Source organism: Lutjanus erythropterus, chromosome 11, assembly GCF_056507025.1.
Source record: "Lutjanus erythropterus isolate fLutEry1 chromosome 11, fLutEry1.hap2, whole genome shotgun sequence".
Classification (NCBI taxonomy): Eukaryota; Metazoa; Chordata; class Actinopteri; order Lutjaniformes; family Lutjanidae; genus Lutjanus; species Lutjanus erythropterus.
The window spans coordinates 6,972,363-6,990,783 of NC_139327.1; the positions used below are offsets into that span (position 1 = coordinate 6,972,363).

The window sequence follows — 18,421 nt, forward strand, 5'->3', positions numbered from 1 at the left end:
AGTTGTGTACTTACAATATCCCAGATGTTTCCAACTGTGTTTAAAGACAGAGGAATCTGTAAATTATTCAAGGTGTGTTTCTTGCTAGTCATTGCAAGCTAGTTGCTAGTTGGTACAGCTTCTGGGAAAACACAAGATATGTCAGAGAGATCAGAGAGCGAGTAATAAAAACCCTTTATCCCATGCTGCTTCATCAAACTATGTCTTTTAATAAACTATATAATAATAAACTTTATTTGTATAGTACTTTTTAAAAAACAGGTTCACAAAGTGCTTCACAGGCATAAAAACAAAAATACAGTGTATTTATACAACATATAATATATTTTGTTTTGTTATTCTTTTAATGTGAAAGTGACCTCTGGCAGCAGAATTTACATAATGTGTGCTTAAATTTATCAGTTGCAGTGTTTCCTACACAATGTTTAGCCAACATCGTTCCTCATATTTATATTCTGGCTACAAATCACCAGTTAAAGTTGGCGGGTGCACCGGAGGAAGGGTTTAAATTATGGAGAAACTAGAGTTTGTGCAGGTGAGCTGATTATCTAGCTCCTCCATGCCATCCAGGCAGACGCTACGGTGGAATAGATTTCTGTGTGTTTTAACCCTGTTGGAAACATTTAGGATGACTTAAGTACACAACTCAAATAAATATGTCTAGCCTTTAGACACTTTTATGCGCAGACATGCACAACATGTAAACTGTGACAAAACATGTAGTTTGGTGATGTTGTGAAGTAGCGTGGGATCATGGGAGTCATTATCTTCACTTTTAAACAATCACCGTAGCTGACGAAAATCTATCTGACATAATTCAGGTGGACGTTAAATAGCCCGGAACACATATAGCAACTACTAACTTGCTAGCTAGTTGCTATATAAGTTCCTAGCTAGCATTAAACGTACCGTTACCTTCAATAAATTATGGATTCCTCTTGATTTGAAAATTGTCTTCCTCACTCTCTGACATATCCTACGTATACTGTGCTTTCCTGGAAGTTATAGCTTCTAGCAACTAGCTAGCAGCAGCTAGCAGGAAACTCACCATTACATTGAACAATAACAAGTTTTAACATTGTTGGAAATGAACATTTTATTTCAGCTTTAAGACATTTTAAGCCACCTTTTAAGTGCTGAAATGCCACTACAATTGAGGACAGGATGTTTTATTAACATCTATATGTTGCTGTTCAAAACCACACCAAGCTGGTCATACTCAATAATACAACTAATTTAGCTTCTACTGATTTCCCAGAAAGTGGCACTCTCAGCTATTGTGCAGTGTACAGTAGCAGGCGTTTCATTTTACTTGTGTGGGCCAGAACAACCGCCCAATCAACTTCTTGCCAGCACCCTCTCCCTGAACTCCTCTTCTCACTCATCACGATAATGAGTAGGGGGATGGGCAGAGCAGGTGGTGGCCTATGAACACATCCACAATCCAAAGAGAGAAATAAGGATACATATCACTCCTTTCATTTGTTCCTCTTCCAGCGAAGTGCCCATAATTCATTCCTCTTAAACATAGTTGGCCCTGTGTGTCTGTGTGTGTGGAGAATTCTCGAGCCGTGCCCTCTGAACACGCCTCCTTTCATCATGGCTAACAGAAACATTGTGGGAGAAGAAGAACAGGAAAAATATTTGCTAGCACATCTTCTTATGCCCCCCCCCCCCCCCCCCACCCCCAAGTGCTCGGTAATTCTCCGCCACGGTTCAGTCAGTCCAATATATCACATGCAACTCCTAACAGAACAGGTCAAATTCAAACCATGTTGTGCATCATTCTGTTGTGTATCATCTAAAGACTCTTTCAGCTGAAATTGCACAGATTACAAGATATGTTCAATAATGAAGATAGCCATTATAATGGAAGATTTGATTCTGGATAGAGATGGTTATCGATCTGGTACTAAAGTAGTACTGGTATCTGTATTTATTTAAAGTTAATCACTCTAACGTAGCAGGCATTTTCAAACTCCGAACTGTACCCAAGTGATGACGAAGCTGTCAGACGATTACATTTGACTCACTGTGTTCTCAAGTCATGGCTAACACAGGGGCGTTTCTACAGGGGGGGCATGACAGGGGCACCCCTGAAATCTCGTTGCCACCCCAGTCTCCTCAAGTTATCTTGTTAGTTATCTGTCCAGTGAGAGGTGGGACCTCAGTTTGAACCAGCTGTGAAGCCTGCTTTTCATTTTCATTTTTTCAAGGTTCATATACTTTAGTAATAAATCATGAAAATAAAATTATTTTCCATGATGGAATGTGGAGGATGAATTTACAGCCTGAGAAAAGAGTTACAATTAAATTTTTGAGGACTTGAAGAATAAGGTGCTAAGGTGCCTCTCTCTTGTGCTGTGATTGGTGCCACTTTTTATCTTTTAAATAAAAAAAAATAAACGCAGGAATGTAAGAAACTGTAATGTATTGTAATGTTAGTAATTAAAGTAGAGAAATGGTACAATAATGTGCAAATGTGCTTGTGTGCATACGTATGCATGTACTTCATGCCAGCCCTGCATAAATCAGTGCCTCACTTGGGTCACCCCAGTCAAACAAGTCTGGAAGCACCCCTGGCCTAACAAGGCAAAATGTTGTGTGTGGGATCACGTGACTAAATTATAGTCAATATTTGTAAGAAAAAAAAGTAGCCGTGTGTAAAGGGTGGTAATACAAACAACCTCATGAAACACATGTACAGCACTCTATAAATCTGAAAGAAGTGCAGCATGATTTGGCAAACCAGCTTCTGCAGCTAACGCTACATCCTCAGTGCAGCCTCCCGACAAAAATATGACCAACCTTGTCAAGTCAAGGTAACACTCGCTACTGTTACAAAAATAATTCTGCAGTTATCAACTCAGCATACACTTAGCATTGTTTTAATCACAGTTATGTTCCTAAATAATCCCATAGACAACATCAGTCAAACAGCAGCCAAAGCCATATTTTGCCAACTCTCCAGATTTTCCCAGGAGACTCCCGTTTTTCACTGCCCTCCCTCCCCATTTCCTCCTGAATCATTAGTCTCCCAATTTCTGAGAAATGTTCACACCTTTTTGGTTTCATTTTCATTATCACAGCCTGTCTCTGACACTGTGGAGCCTGTGTAAACCCCGTACGACTCTACTGTTTACACCCGGACATCAATACAGCTTCACCAGCCCAGACTTCCTGAAAGAATTCCTGGGTCTTAAGGAAAGTTTTAAAGGAAAGGGGCATGTGTTTTTTAGAATCTGCTGTGTTAAGGGCAGGGGCAAAAACTAAACGAATGAAAGAAAACTGATGAATATTAGATTATGCCAGAAATTTATGCAAGTTCACACTAGAGAGACAAATTACTCTGTACTGTTTCCTGAGAATTATAACAACAATTGAATTATTCAACATAAAAATGCTGTTGCAGTGTAATTATTCTGTTATTTTCATTTTTTAAAAGTCACAAGAATGCGGTAAACAATGTCTCTAAAACTCAGATTTTTTGATATGAAAATTCTCCCTGTTTTTGAGGTCTCAACGCTGGCCACAGTTTTGTTAGTCCAAGCCCTTCTCGCTAGATGGGGGGGTGCAACTCAGGGAAAAAACAGCAGAATATCACAGGGCTGTCACCAAGCTTATTGTGAAAAATTTACAGTCCTACTACAATACACTACAATACAAAGTCCGATTGGTTGAGGTTTGCTCAGTAGCCAAAAGCATAGCATAAATCCTGACAACCAGAGATAACTCCTTTTGTGTTGCTAACATTAATATTTTCCACTGTAGGGAGATGACCACAGCCCTTAACCCCAGCTACTCTAGTTAAAAGACAAATGAAGCTTTTTACATAATTTCACGTCATGCTTGAAAAAAGTTTTTCCCTGCCACAGTTACCTCAGTGCTTGCTCTTAGTGGGAACAACTGGGTATAGAAAGACCTGCTCCATTTGAAAAGTGCCCTCAGAACCAATTCATGCCTCTTTTTTTTTTGCATTAAATTAGGAAAATAGTATTGAAAAGTATTGCTATCCATAAGCAAGTTCTGAGGAAAAGTCTGTTTTTGCTATTCTGTGGTGCTAAGGTGCTTGAGACTGACCTGTATACTTTAAAAACATCTGCAGTATTTCTCATTTGCAAATTTTGTGCTACTCATATTTCATAGGTTGTCCACACTGCTACCGTTTTCCCATCTAAAGAGGTAATTAAATATTCTTCTAAGTAAAAAGTATACTACTACACAGGGATTATTTGCTTGCATCAGTTATCACAGAAAACATCTGGAGCTAATAAGCAGTGAGACGCTCAGCACCTGTTCTTTTTCAGCAGGTTGAAGCCTCCTCTGAGGCATGAAGGACAAACACCCAGACTCCTCTGCGACTCCGGCATTTGTGTTTGGAGGATAAGACGATGGTTCAGCTCTGACCTCCATGTGATAAGGGTCACCGAGCCACACGAGCGGCGCGTCCTTCCCCTGTTGCCATTTCTAAGCGAGGCTCTCCACCACAATTAATGCTTTCGATGTATGCCGCGTGTCCTCTGCATCGCAGAGTTTGAGCTCTTTTTTTTTTTTTTTTTGGTGAGGGGGGGTGAAAATGGCAGCCCTGCACAATTTTTCCAGATAAGCAGTGACAGATTGGTCAGCCGGAAATTAGGCAAATGGCGGGCCTGCTCAGAATGGGTCATCATTGCACTGATAAGAAAAATTAATAATAAGAAAAAAACTGTCTTAGTTGTCCTAGTTATTTTATGCATGCAGTGCAAAATATTTAGGATCAGCCCAATTCTACCTTTCTCCCATAATCCCCCTGATTTAGCAAGTTAAAAGGTCAAGTGAGGGCAGAAGCCTGAAATCAAGCAGGTATTAAATTTGACTTTACAGCAGTGTCGTCAGGCTAAAAGAGAAAAAAATCAACAAATGACCAAAGGAGGGTGAAGCTACTGCAACGTGCACAGCGACTGTGCAGTGCGCTTTTCATGTTTTGGTGGAAATGCTGTATTAATATGTACTATTCTTTAATGTCAAGCTTATGCATGTAGAAGCTCCAAGCACTCTGCCACTCTCATATTGTGTCAAATCATTGTCAAGATACAACGGGATAGTAGCAATGTGCCACTTGAGTGTGTTCTGTGTTGCAAAGTTCTGCATTCACAGTTAATAAGTTTTGGTTTTGTTAGGGTTTTTTCTGATAATGGTGGTAGAATGATACTTTTAAAACAGTAGCTTGTTTTCATTGCTAAGGCAAATTTGGGCTTGAAATTGATCAATATATCATAATATATTAACTTGTAACAGCTTAAAGGGACATTTAATCCCAAATCAAAAATACATAATTTTCCCTGGCCTCTAGTGCTGTTAAGCCATCTAGATTTTTTTGGTGTGAATTGCAGAATTTTGGAGATATCGACTCTAGAGATGTCTGCTCTCTCTCCAGTATAATGGAACTAAAGGACACTAGTCCTGTGGTGCTCAAAGGGCCACAGAAATACATTTGAAAAACACAACAGTTAAGTCTCTTTCCAGAAACTAAAACCCGGTTGCTCAAAATAATCCACACACCTTGTTGTGAGCAGTTTCATGTAGGAACAACTTTCTTTCTGCAGTAGAATCTACCAGGACTACTTTCTTCTAATAGAAAAAAAACGTAGTTGCTAAATTAAACTGCTCACAACAAAGACTGTGGATTATCTTGGCTGACCGGCTCATGATTTTCAGAAAGAGACATTGTTGTTGAGTTTTCCAAATGTATTTTTTGGCACTTTGAGCACCACAGTATTAGTTCCATTATATTGGAGAGAAGACAGACATCTCCACGGCCGACATCTCCAAAACTCTGCAACTCAAGGATGGAGTTAATATATGTATGAAATAATATATGTATTTTTGATATTGGGGTTAAGTGTCCCTTTAAAGTTTACTTAAATATATAAATATAAATACACATAATAAATAAAACTTAACTGAACTATACTTATTTAACACTAAATAACATTTACTGTGCCAATAGAAATATGATCATATTTTCTAAGCTGAAAAAAAGCTGCTGTCATTGTAATCAGTGGTCTCTCCATCATAGATATAAATGTCAAGTCATTATGAAACGTCGCATCTAAGGTTTTATATCTGTGCTCCCCATCACTGGGGTCAGGGACGCCCACACTGCCGTCTGATGTGCTTGTCATGAGGTCACACAAGCATCCCTCTGCTTACAAGTGTGTCCTGTGCGTCAGATGCTTCCCCCCTTTACACGCAATTGGTGTTGGAATCCTTTCGCGTGAAATGCAGCCACACTGTAGATTGTTTAGCTTGGAATTTTCACTGTTTTAACAGTAGGTACGAGCTAACAGAAGTCTAATGTCACCTGCTGCCAGAACCATATAGAGAGAGTGTTGCTGTAATGTTAGCTAGGGACGTATGGTCTGTAATGTCCTCACCAGAGGACAACTACTGAAACTGACAGCTCATGCATGTGGCGCCAAAATGAGGCAAAGTAAGCTGCACTGTGATTTGGTCTGGTAAAAAAATTATGCTACCAGTGCCATTAAAGTGGTATCGATACCAATGGAATAATTCATTTGGTACTTTTTTCTATGCTTCTTTTTTTTTTAAGAACGCTTGTGATGATTGGCTGCAAGCAAAACCATATAAATAGTCATTCTTGTCTAGATCTGGGTACCAAAAGGATTGATTGCGGCTATGGTTTCACTGGAGAAGCTTCCATACAACTTTGTACTGGGTTATTTAAGTCCATGCCTTAAGGGTATTCGGTACCCAACCCTACTAGTCCATCTGTACAGTTTTATCTCAAGCTTTTCACGTTAACGTTTGGGTGGGGTTTGAAAATAGGGCCAGTCTGTTGCAAATGCCAGGGCTGTTTTTTGATCGCAGTCTGTCAGTGCAGACAAGCGAGATGGTTCTTGTAATGCACTAACATAAAGTTGTGAATACTGTTAAAAAACAAACAAAAAAAAAAGAAACCCTGCAGCCTGCGAGTCAAGAAGCTTAATTGAAGCTGAAATAGCCTGCAGACTTGAATGCTGCATCTTGAGATCTATAACATCTACATGCGTGTTTGGTCCCTCGAGGACATCAGTATAATCAAGTTCAAAGTGTTTACGATTGGTGCGTGATTAAAATGGACCGCAATTACCCGTGGGAAGCTAAATGAAGAGGACATATCAACTGCTCTCTTGAACCAAAGCATCACCCCTTCAGCCGGCTAATGAGTCAGACGACTCCTCTCATATGCGGTATATATAGCCCTTTATGCTCATCGATTTTAATTACTTGAGTGTCCATTCTTACCTGGGTAGAAGTCTTTGGATTTGGACAGCTTAATGGTGGCACCCGTCTCTTTCTGCAGTTGTACGATGGTCTGGCCGCCCTTGCCAATTATAGAGCCAGCTGCATAGCTGGGGATCAGCACCTTCAGGAAGTACTCACCCTCCTCTGGGGGGGAGACACACAAAGTGGGAAAGGGTCACATCTTGTAAAGTAGCTCTGCATATCATCATGTACACCATAGTAGAAACCCCCCACCCCCACCCCCGTATCCTGAACAAGCAAAACTTCACAATGGGACAGTTGATTTGACATATATGGGGAAAGACAATAACATAATCTTGGGTCTATATTTCTCTGGTGAAGGGAAGGAAGGTTGAGTTCTTTGTAGCGTTCAGTGCATTCACATTTTATCAGAGATTGGTGACATGTTCTGTGTCCTGTCCCAGATTTCTTGTGGAGTAAATGATGACCTCCTTTCCAGTTTGCAGAGGTCTAATTTTAACTGTTTTCAAGGAGTTTTAGCAACCTCTGACTAAATACAAAGCCAGGTCCAGTGTCACTAATCATTCTCCACACATGAATAAAAAAGCTTGAATTAGCAGCTCGATCTGAATGCAAAACCTCGCCTGTATTTCCTGCAGTAGAAAGTCACACACGGAGGACTAAATGCAAACACATGAAGTCATTATCCATGCAGTTCATGAATGCCACTACAGAATGATCCTCCTTAATTAACAGACGTGAGCAGAACATATGGGAACCAATCCCACAGATTTGTTCGAAGGCTATACTGCCAAGATGGTCTAAATCTCCTCCATTTTGGAAGGGGCTTCTGTGGCTTACAGTGGCTTGTAGCAGTCGGGTGATTGACAGCGCGTCAGTTTGGAGAATTCGCAGCCAAACATGTTTCTCCCTTTCAGTTGGGGAAAGTTCCTTCTCCTACAATGCTAATTAGGAATTAATCAGCACAGAAGTGGGCAAAGTGTCTGTCCGAGAAAAGCCTGATCACATTGAGTGCGATAATCTAGTAAAAAGCAATCAACCACATATTGAGCATGGACCCGAATATGATTAAATAGTCTGCCAACAATACATCAAAAGTCTTATACTTATAGATGTGGAGTGGCTGTGATTCCCACTGAAATATCGATGACATCATGGTAAACACTTGGTACAGGTGTGCTACAAATAATCCCCTCTGCATGCTGATTTCGATGCAATGACGTCATGTTCGATCCTTTTCAGCTGCCTCAAGGGTGACGTCACTCGAGCGGGCAGAGATGTAAAAAGCCACTGTCCATCTTTGGAGATTTCTAATAAAGTGTAGTATGATACAGGTTTTTCGATCGCGGATTCCGTCACCGTGTCACTGCACCCTATGTTCTGTGGAGGGTATCGAATGTGGGGGGATTGACCGGCGTGGACTGGGAGGCAAGACGGACGGATGGATGGATGGATGGATGGATTGATGGAGGTGGACCGCCCTGCACTGAGACCAGCCAACCTGTTGCCTCAGTAATGCACTCATTAGACTCAGATGTGAATGAACATGGCACTGTGACATTAAGGGATTTCACAGCCTAGATGTTAGCTCTTCTCCTTATTGCATTAATATGCCCCTCATGTTCCATTCAGACACAGGCTTGTTTTCGTGCACATCACCCATAACCAATGGCACTGACAAATATACAGACAATGACATGACTGTTAATGCAATTCACTTTCAGTTTAGTTTAATTAGCCAGGGTCGTGGAGGTAATATACCCACATTTACCTGGAACATCTCAGACAAGAAATGAACATTTACCACTATTGAAAGCAACTAAATCTGTCAGTTGCTGGTCAATATGTCATTTTAGGAGATAAACCTTTACATAGGCAGCATTTAACCACCTATGTTCATCTCCGTCCATTGTTCGATCTTTAGATTTTCATGCTATATTGCAGTCAGCTCTCCGCTTTTCTTGCAACGAATCACAATAAAATGACCTTGGTGGAAAAATAAAGATCATGCATGTCTGACACGGTCACCGTAAAGCTTTTGAGCCCTCACTCCAATCAGGAGACATCTGATATTGTGGCCACACGCAGAATTTAAATTGAATGATTGCAAACATCCAAAGACCTGTTGTTGACAGACAAGCCAAAACCCACTGCGTAACTTTCTAGCTCGTCTCCAACCAGAGTAAACCCAGCAGGGGAGGAAGCCACTAAGATTCCCTCCGTCGCCCTCACAGCCACGTTTGCTGTCATTAGTCAATAATTAATTCTGTCCTAGTGTCTGAGATCACAGTAACAGGTTTTAATGGCGTCATGTGGTAGAGTAAACATGGCAATCTGTTGCTGCAATCCGCCAGGGAACGGGAGCAGTGGGGCACGTTGGGAAGCCGAGCCAGTGGGGTGTTAGTTCAAACCCCTGCTTCCAATACTGGAAGGATGGCTTGGAGGAGAGACACGGACGCTGAGCCAAATGTGTTTAGTTAAGTCACTCAAGGGGGGTGGGTCAGGAGGAAATGCCTTGTGACCGTCCTCCCTCCTTCTCACTACCCCTCCAAGTACCCATTCTGCATTTCAATGGACTAACCTGCTGCTGACAGGCAGCAAGGACGATGGAACAAAAATGAGCAATAATGGCCAAAATGAGGTTTCGGTTGCATGAAATTGCACGCAGTCTATCTAGCATGATGGATAAATTCAACAAGTCAGACAAAAAGAGTTGGAGGCTTACCCATTCTGAGATCTGCTGCTGCTCAAGTCCTCTGTCAGATCGCCATCAATGCCGGGGCACAATCTCTAAAGGGGATCTTAACATTAGCCTAGGCATAGGTGCAATGGTAGTGTTGAGGAATGCGGCCAGTCGACTTTTTTTCACGAGCTCTAATTCATCAGTGGGTGCAGAAAAAGAGATTTCACCGCAGCATCCGAGCCATGCCTGCAGCTGGCCAGAGCCTCAATTGTCTGAGAAAATGCTAATGCAGGCTCTCAGTGTTTTCAGTGAAAGACGGCACGCATTGTTCAAGCCTGCATCGGTTTGAAGGGGGGGGGTCTTCCCTGCCGCATCACCCTTTTCACTGCTCTCATCCATATTCATCGAGTGGCCTGTCCGTCTGCAGCAGCACGCAGGACTGACACCTCGCTCGGCCAATGGGCAGCCTCCTCCCTCCGGCACGTCATGTCCCCACCCCCCGATGCCGGTCCCAAAAAATTGAATTTTCTCCCCTACTCCGCCTCTTTTGACGCAGCACTATAAAGTATGGCAGTCCATTCACTCACTTTTTTTAGTGGAAAGTGACAAAGGTGAAGTGGCTGAGGGGAGCGGGCTTCAGCGCTGAATGGGGAAGCATGTAGAGTGACCTTCAGCAGTGGCTGAAGAGGTGTATGGAGAACATAAGCAGATGATGAAGGAGGTGGAGGAGGAGTGATCTGAGACAGCGTGCCTTACGCCACCCACCCTCCTTTCCTCCTTTCCCCCACCCCCAATCCCTTAGACGGCCATGTTTGAGAGGGCGGAGGGGCTCATCAACCATTGCAAATGGCAGTGCCGCAGAATGGTGGAGGGGGGTGATGAAGCCAATCACTACGCCTATAAATCTTACACCGAGAGGTATCTTAAGTGACTGAATGTGTGTAAAAACTGCAACGTGCGTGTGTGGAGGCGTCTGTGTGTGGACAGCTTCGTTTAATAGTGCTTTCCAGGGAACCCGTAAAAAAAAAAAGGAACTATTTTTTTTCCCCCGGCTGCTGATTAGTTTCATCCACAAATCAAACCCTAACACCGCGGCCCGTTTGGTTTTGGAACGAATGCCTTCCAGAAAATTCTAGCAGCCTCATTCACTGAGAGATGCTCTGGTATATAGACACAGCCTCCCTGTAGACTCCACTCCCTCTCGCAGTCTATCTATCTCTCCTTTTCTCTCCGCTTTGCTCTGTCTTCATTTCTATCGCTCTCTCTCATTCTCTCTTTCACTGCCACCTGGCAAATTCACAGTCCGCTCACGTCACATCGCTCTGCAAGGGCACCTGTGTCCTTCCCACCAAAAAAAAAAAAAATAAAAAATACAGCTCACATTCCTGTGCCAACCTTTCCATTAGCAACATTACGAGATCATACCTAATCCCTCAGCCACACAACCTTTTGCAAGGCACATGCTTGCCAGCAACATGGGCTCAGAGTATGGGTAATTAGAAAGAGAAATGAATGAAAGATGTTCATTTTGAGGAGAGAAGGGCAACGCTGATAAAAGAGGAGTAATTTCCCTCATTCAGTGGCCACAGCTCTTAATGCACAACGAGGGGCTCAGCTTTGAAAGAGCACGGGCTTTCTTCTCTTTGTTGTAACTGCCAGTCATGTTAATGATCAGTTCGGTAGGAATAACGTGATCAATATCAGACGTAGTGGAGGGGTTGGTGATTACAGGGATGGCTCGGGATTATCAGGCTGTCTACCAGTAGCTGCCAGACAGGCTGTGAATCTGCAACGTTACACATAATGCATGGAAATAACATGGATCGGGAGGTGATGCAAAAACACATTGCATGACAGGGTGATGAGATATCTGTGAAACATCTGTTGTGTGGAATCATTACAAGTGGTCTAAATGTGCATTTCATGTGAGCATGTACGGCTCAGCCTGTAGCACTGTGCTCCAAATTAACCTCAAAGATCTGCACCTTTTTTTTCCTGTCAAATTAGATACTTATCAGAATGACCGGGAGATTGACTGCCGTTTAATCTCTGTAAATCTCATTGTGTAGGGCTGCAAGTAACGATTATTTTCACTGATGATTAATCTGTCAATTATTTTCTCGATTAATTGATTAATTAATCCTGTCACAATGTTGTCGTTGAAAAATACACATGGACGTACGTGTGTTTGGACCTATTTTTGAAGTCTTTCCTGTAATGATTATTTTGATCAATCTTTCGATCATTTTCTCCAGTAATCAATCAGTTGTTTGGTCCTTAAAAGGACAGAAAATGTCGATCAGTGTTTCCCAAAGCCCAAGATGACGTCCTCAAATGTCTTGTTTTGTCCTCAACCCAAAAATATTCAGCTTACTGTCAGAGAGGAGTAAAGAAACCAGAAAATATTCACATTTAAGAAGCTGAAATCAGAGAATTTTGACTTTTTTCCTTACAAAATGACGCAAACCAATGAACTGAATATCAATATAGGTGGCGATTGATTTAATAATCGATTAATAATCATCTAATCATTGCAGCTCTATCATTTTTGATGAGCAACTGCATGCTTATACCTTAGAGACAATGCTAAGCAAACTGGTTGCCAAAAATCACCTAAACTATCACAATCTTCATATCACATATCATAATTTGCTATCAAATGCTGCTACAAGTTGTGTGTCTATTTAAATAAAAAGAAGCAGCAGGTTTGCATAACATCGCATAACGTGATGTTGTGGGCTGTGTTGTTCTTCCTTCATGGGAAAATTTATTTCACAGTTTGAGCGTGATGAATTTTGGATGACTAGGTTAAGCAAAGTGCATCTATACAAATGTATTATTAGCAGCTTTGTTGTACAGAGAGGGAAAAAGACGGGATCGGATTAGTATCATATTGGCAGATACTCAAGGTTGCCGTATCAATATCTGTACATGGAAAAATGGAACCATCTCTACAAACTACACATCAGATTAGTTGTGCAAGAGAGATATTAGTATTAGTATTCAAGTCTATTTTTTTGCATTTACTCCTTATAGACTTTACTTTTTACACTTCACTTATAATTGCTGCTGTATTGTTGTTATTTTTATGTTACTGTAATTTTGGAGCAACCTATCCTATCCTATGCACCAATCCAATATCATGTAGTTTATTAGCTCTGAAAAGGTACCCTGCTACTTTGATGCAGTGTAGTAGTACAGCTCTATAGATTTTTTTTAATTCACTGGTACTGCACTAAAATACCAGTACTGGAAAATTCCCTTGATACTACCTAAAGCGAATCCGTATCAGCAAGCATGCAAGTTTATGTATGACCCACCCCACGTAATCTGTTAACTCCAAAACAGAAGGCCTCTTTTCCTTCTTATCAGAAAGGAAAAAATGCTTTCTTTAGTCCTCTATGACATTAAACTGAATATCTTTTGGAATGTGGACAAAACTGATCGCCATATTTCACAATTTTCTGACATCTTGTGCTCCACACAGCTAGTCGATCAATGAGGGAAATATAATTGATGAAGAAAATAATAATTAGTTGCAGGGATAAGACGTTAATGCTGACAAAGGGGATTTTTTCATTGTTTTTCTTAAGTGATCATGTATATTGTACACAGATGAGACCTTGTTTAAGAAGCCATCTGGAACACCTTCTTCAGAGCGAATCTGCCATCAGGACTCCAGATTCTATAGCGAGGCTGTGATACACAGATGCATTAAGGAACATGGACTCAGGCTGGTAAAATGGTGTGCGATACCATTTTAGAAATAACAGCAGTAAAAAGTCAGAGGTGCCTGTGTGAATTATGTATTTTTAGTAGTCTAGCCATTCATATCACCTGGATGGATCGTGGATGGACAGATCAGGGTGAAGTCACTGCACTGCCGCTGAATGATGAGAACCCTCCTGTAGAGGCAGGGGACACCATGTGACTCCTCTTGTTCCACAGTGATTTTAGGGGCGCTTAATGGAGGACATATGGGGGCTGAATCTGCACTAAAATACTGTCTGGTGGCACAAGGGTCCTTATGCGCCTGCCTTGCTGAAATTACATTTCTGAGGTGCAGTGAGGTGCAGCAAAGACGCGCTCATGCTGTCAGAAATGGGATCTAATGCTGCTATCACGGAGCGGTGGGGTGTCTGGGACACAAAGACAGACAGACAAATTTCAGCAACATATGGTGAAGAAACTGTCTGCTCTCCATGGACAGCTAATTAACATTAAGTTCTTGAGTAAGTGGTTAAATCCCCATGAGCTGCAGACCATAACAATCACAAGCTGAAAAATAAGATGTACAGTAGCTGGCACACTGAATCAGCCGTCATCCTCGCTGCTGCACTCCGACATCTTACTGATGACTAATAAAGCAAGTGTGCACACCTCCCTGTTGATTCTATATTGGCCACCACTACACTATTTCTCCTCCAGAAGAAGAAGCCAGGACTCTTACAATTCTGCTGCAGTGATTCTGTATTTCCCCCCATCAAGTGGTTCTCACTGTGCTCACTACTCCCTGTCATGTGCCTGTATGTCTGACCTGTTATTATCCCTCAATTTCAATGTGTGAGTTTAGACTTTCATGCAGGGATAGATGGAATCAACCACTTGTTCCCAAAAAAGATCAGAATTTGTCAACACCTACACCACCCAGCTCTGCCTGTTGAGCACCTACATGTTTCAAATTTGCATTTTAGTGTCTCAGAATTGTGATTTTTTTTTCCACCATACAGTGTGCCAACAGCTCAAACAACCCAGTATGGCAAACATCATGAGAGACTAACAAAAATACCAAACAGATGCTGAGATTTGGCTTCCCCTGCAACCTATAAATAACTTGACTTTTGATAGGAATCTAGGCTACAAGTGGTGATGTGTTTGCAGGATTGTGTGATTTTCACCTGACGGTTGTGCTGCTTAACTCAACATTTGTACTTTTAAAAAAAAATGCACACTTAAAGCTGGTGTATGCAATTTATATTTAATGCAAAAATATCCATAATAACTTTAATTCATATTGTAATTGAAGTGTTGTCAAAGAAACTAGACTTCTGCTCTCCTCTTAACTCAGTTCTGTGATGAGAGACTTCAGCCAATCACAGGTCAGTGAGTTTGTTGCTGAGTCCTGTACCCAGCAGGGCTGAAAGATTCTGAAAAATGATCTAACTGCAATTATTTTGACTGATACTGCAGTGGCAATCTTGTTTGTGATATTTGTGCGAGGGAACTAATGATTATTTTCATTGTCTATTATTTTCTCCATGAATCGATTAGTTAATCCTGACACATTCTTGTCAGTTGAAAAATAGGTTTATTTTTCAAGTCCTTCCCATAACGATTATTTTCATTATCAATTAATCCGCCAACCATCTTCTCTATTAATTAATTGGTAGATCTGTAAAATGTCAGAAAACAGTGAAAAATGTCCAAGATGACGTCCTCAAATGTCTCTGTTTGTCCACAACTCAAAGATATTCAGTACACTCTCAGAGAGGAGTACAGAAACCAGAAAATATATACACATTTAAGAAACTGAAATCAGAAAATCTGGACATTTTTTTCCACAAAAAATAATGTGGAATTCACTTTCTGGCTCTCTTTTACCCACAGTGCCATCTTCTTCTCATCACTCACTCGCCAATCATTTATCTATCTTTAAATATTATAGTATAGTATTCATATTTTTCAAGGTATCATATCATAATTAGAAACTCCAGTACTGAGGAGTGATGACACTAGTATAAAGCTATTAGTGGGTGAAAAATCATACTGAGATTATTTTGACAGATATTACAGTTGCAATATGAGTCAAGATTTAAGTGGAATGTCTTTGCATTTATTTTCATTGACAAAATATATATATAAAATTGATGATGTGATTTTTTTTGCTGGGGTCTGCACCAAACAAGCACCCCCCCTTAAGTCTGGAGAATATGATTTGACATCTCTGTAGCATTACGGTGCTTCATTTATGGTATGCTGTCACACATTTTACCTGCCATACTGCAGTGTTGATACTATTTTGATCAAGTGTTCAGCCCTAGTATAAAATCTTACAGGTGAGTGGCTCCTGAACTGCAGGATCCAGGCATCCCAGGAGCCCCTGCAAGATGTTTGGCTTCACTCCTGATTCACAGGATGTTAACACCAGAAGAAACTGCAGTGACATTTCTGTCATGTCTTTTCTCTTTCTACTTCTGTCAACAAAGGCCTGTTCACACACTCAGGATAAATGCTGATTTCTCTCCGGCCTCTGCATAAAGAAAGAAAGCAGTGAGGGAATCCCTGTCTTAGACTGCAACCGCTGATAAAGACTGATAAACAGAGGGTTAGTATGAACCCTTACGAATATTAAAGCCTCAAACACAAATCATCAGTTCTCCTCTGAATGAAAGACTTCAGCATACCTCCAGATGTGCAGCAGCAGAGGGGTGATTGGGTTCAAATTCAAAGCTGACCTGAGCTGAGCTGGAGGCCACTCACTGACTCACTCAGGCTCTCCCTGCTGGGATATGCAGCCTTATGAAGTAACAGCCATAAGTGCCAACATGCACAGGTGCTGTATGTTATAAGCACATATGCAGCCACTATGCTGCGTGTACTTTCTTTTGCACGCAGTGAGGGGCTGTGCTTTACCTCCACCGGTGCATGCAAAGGCTTCTCCACCGGTGGATTAGACTTGATGTGGAGGGTTCACGGTGGATGAGCTGGATCTCTTACCTCCAATGTTGGTGCGCTTGGTACAGCCGGCCTCCTCCGCCGGAGTTTCCAGCGGTCGCTTGCGGGAGTCCGGGTTATCAGCCTCCATGAGGGGCTGCTGCAGGCTGTGGAGGTTCGGGTTGGAGTAAATCCCGTTATGGTCCACGGCTGCTCCGCCACCACCGGCCATCATCATCTTTTCCCCCCGGAGCTGTAAGATAGATCTGCGCTATTCCCCCCCTCACACACACATATACGCGCACACACGCAGCGCCCTCACTAACACATAGCCTGATAACGCGCACCGCGGTGTGAACGACAAGTTTTTTGGGGGCTCGAAACGCTCTCAAAGGGATCAAAATGTCAGACGCACCGGGCTCAGGGTCTCCTCTTTCCGCCGCTCGTCCCTCACAGAGCTAAATATAAAAATCCCATTGAGTGAAAGGCGCTCATTTAACGCGCTCTCCGCCGCTCCGGCAGCATGCTCCTTCTTATTGTTGACGCGCAGAACAGCCAACCCGCGCCTTCACACAGAGAGCTGCTGCTGCACAACACACACACTGAGCAGATCAGCCATTAAAACAAGTGCAACAGCTTCGCTTCAGAGGCTGCGAGGCGCCGAGAGGAGCTTTCTGAAGTCATCTTCACGTCATGTTTCTGTGTGAGTCCTCAGTGCGAGAAGTGCAGCTGTTGTTATTGTTGCCTTTGTAGTGCAAGAGGGGAGAAATAGAGTTTAGAGCTCCACGGAGGACCACAGTGCCACTGACCGGCCAAAACGACGAGGCCAGGAAATCAAAGATCCCTCTGATGTAAAGGATATGGACTGAAGCCTGTAAAAATAGTTGAATTGATTTGACCACATGAATCAAACTGAAACCTGAAACTGCATTGCTTTTGGATTTTCTTTTTCTTTTTTTAAAACTGCAAATAGAACACTCTAGATAAAATCTTAAGGGACACTGGTGGATTAAAAGAGGGGGGGGGGGGCTCTGGTGCCCCCATGTTCTAAAAAAAAAACAAAAGTTCTATCTTGGATGCCCCTATGGTAGATAAAACGTGATAAAGTGCCTTCTAAGGTGCCCTTCCAGTGGACAAAAGGTGGTAAGGTGCTCTCTAGAGTGCTCTTCTAGTGCACAAAATATTCTTAAATGGCTTTCTTGTGGACAAAATATGGTCAAGTGCATTTTAAGGTGCCCTTCTAGAGGGCAAAACATGATAAAATGCCTTCTAGGATGCCCAAAATGAGGTAAAGTGCCCCCTTACTTGCCCCTCTAGTGGACAAAATGTGGTCAAGTGCCATCTAAGGTGCTCCTCTAGTGGACAAAACATGACAAAATGCCCAGGATGCCTCTCTGTTAGATAAAATATGGTAAAGTGGCCTTCTTGTGGGCTAAATGTGATAAAAATGCCCTCCAGGCTGCCCCTCCAGTGGACAAAATTTGGTAAAATGTAGTCTAAGGTAAACCTCCAGGGGACAGAACATGATAAAATACCCTTAGGATGCCCCTCCAGTGGACAAAATGTGGTGAGGTGTCCTTCTAGTAGACAAAATGTGGTAAACTGTAGTCTAAGGTGCTATTCTAGAGGAAAAAACATGACGAAAGGCCCTCTAGGAAGTGCACTGTAAGGTGTCCTACTAAAATCTTATTTGGCCTCCATTTGTTCCTGTAATATATTTATTACACTAAATCATAAATGACCATGATATATCATCAGAGATTGAAGAAACATGGTAAGTTGAAATTCTGGCTGTTCCAACAAAAACTCTACAGC

At 41.9% G+C, this 18,421-nt stretch overlaps 1 protein-coding gene across 2 annotated transcripts in view; it reads right to left on the minus strand.

The window, feature by feature from the left end:
• nova1 (NOVA alternative splicing regulator 1) overlaps positions 1 to 17,417 on the minus strand; it is a 35,947-nt gene extending 18,530 nt beyond the window's left edge. The window contains exons 1-2 of one of the 2 annotated variants that reach the window (XM_084730618.1): positions 16,670 to 17,417; positions 7,288 to 7,431 (exon numbers count right to left, since the gene is read on the minus strand). In XM_084730618.1, the coding sequence (XP_084586744.1) occupies positions 7,288 to 7,431; positions 16,670 to 16,844 (319 nt within the window). In that variant the 5' untranslated portion in view covers positions 16,845 to 17,417. Of the gene's footprint in view, positions 1 to 7,287; positions 7,432 to 9,994; positions 10,285 to 16,669 lie in introns of those variants that run through there. The other variant, XM_084730619.1, reaches the window with a different exon arrangement.
• Between the last annotated feature and the right edge of the window lie 1,004 nt (positions 17,418 to 18,421).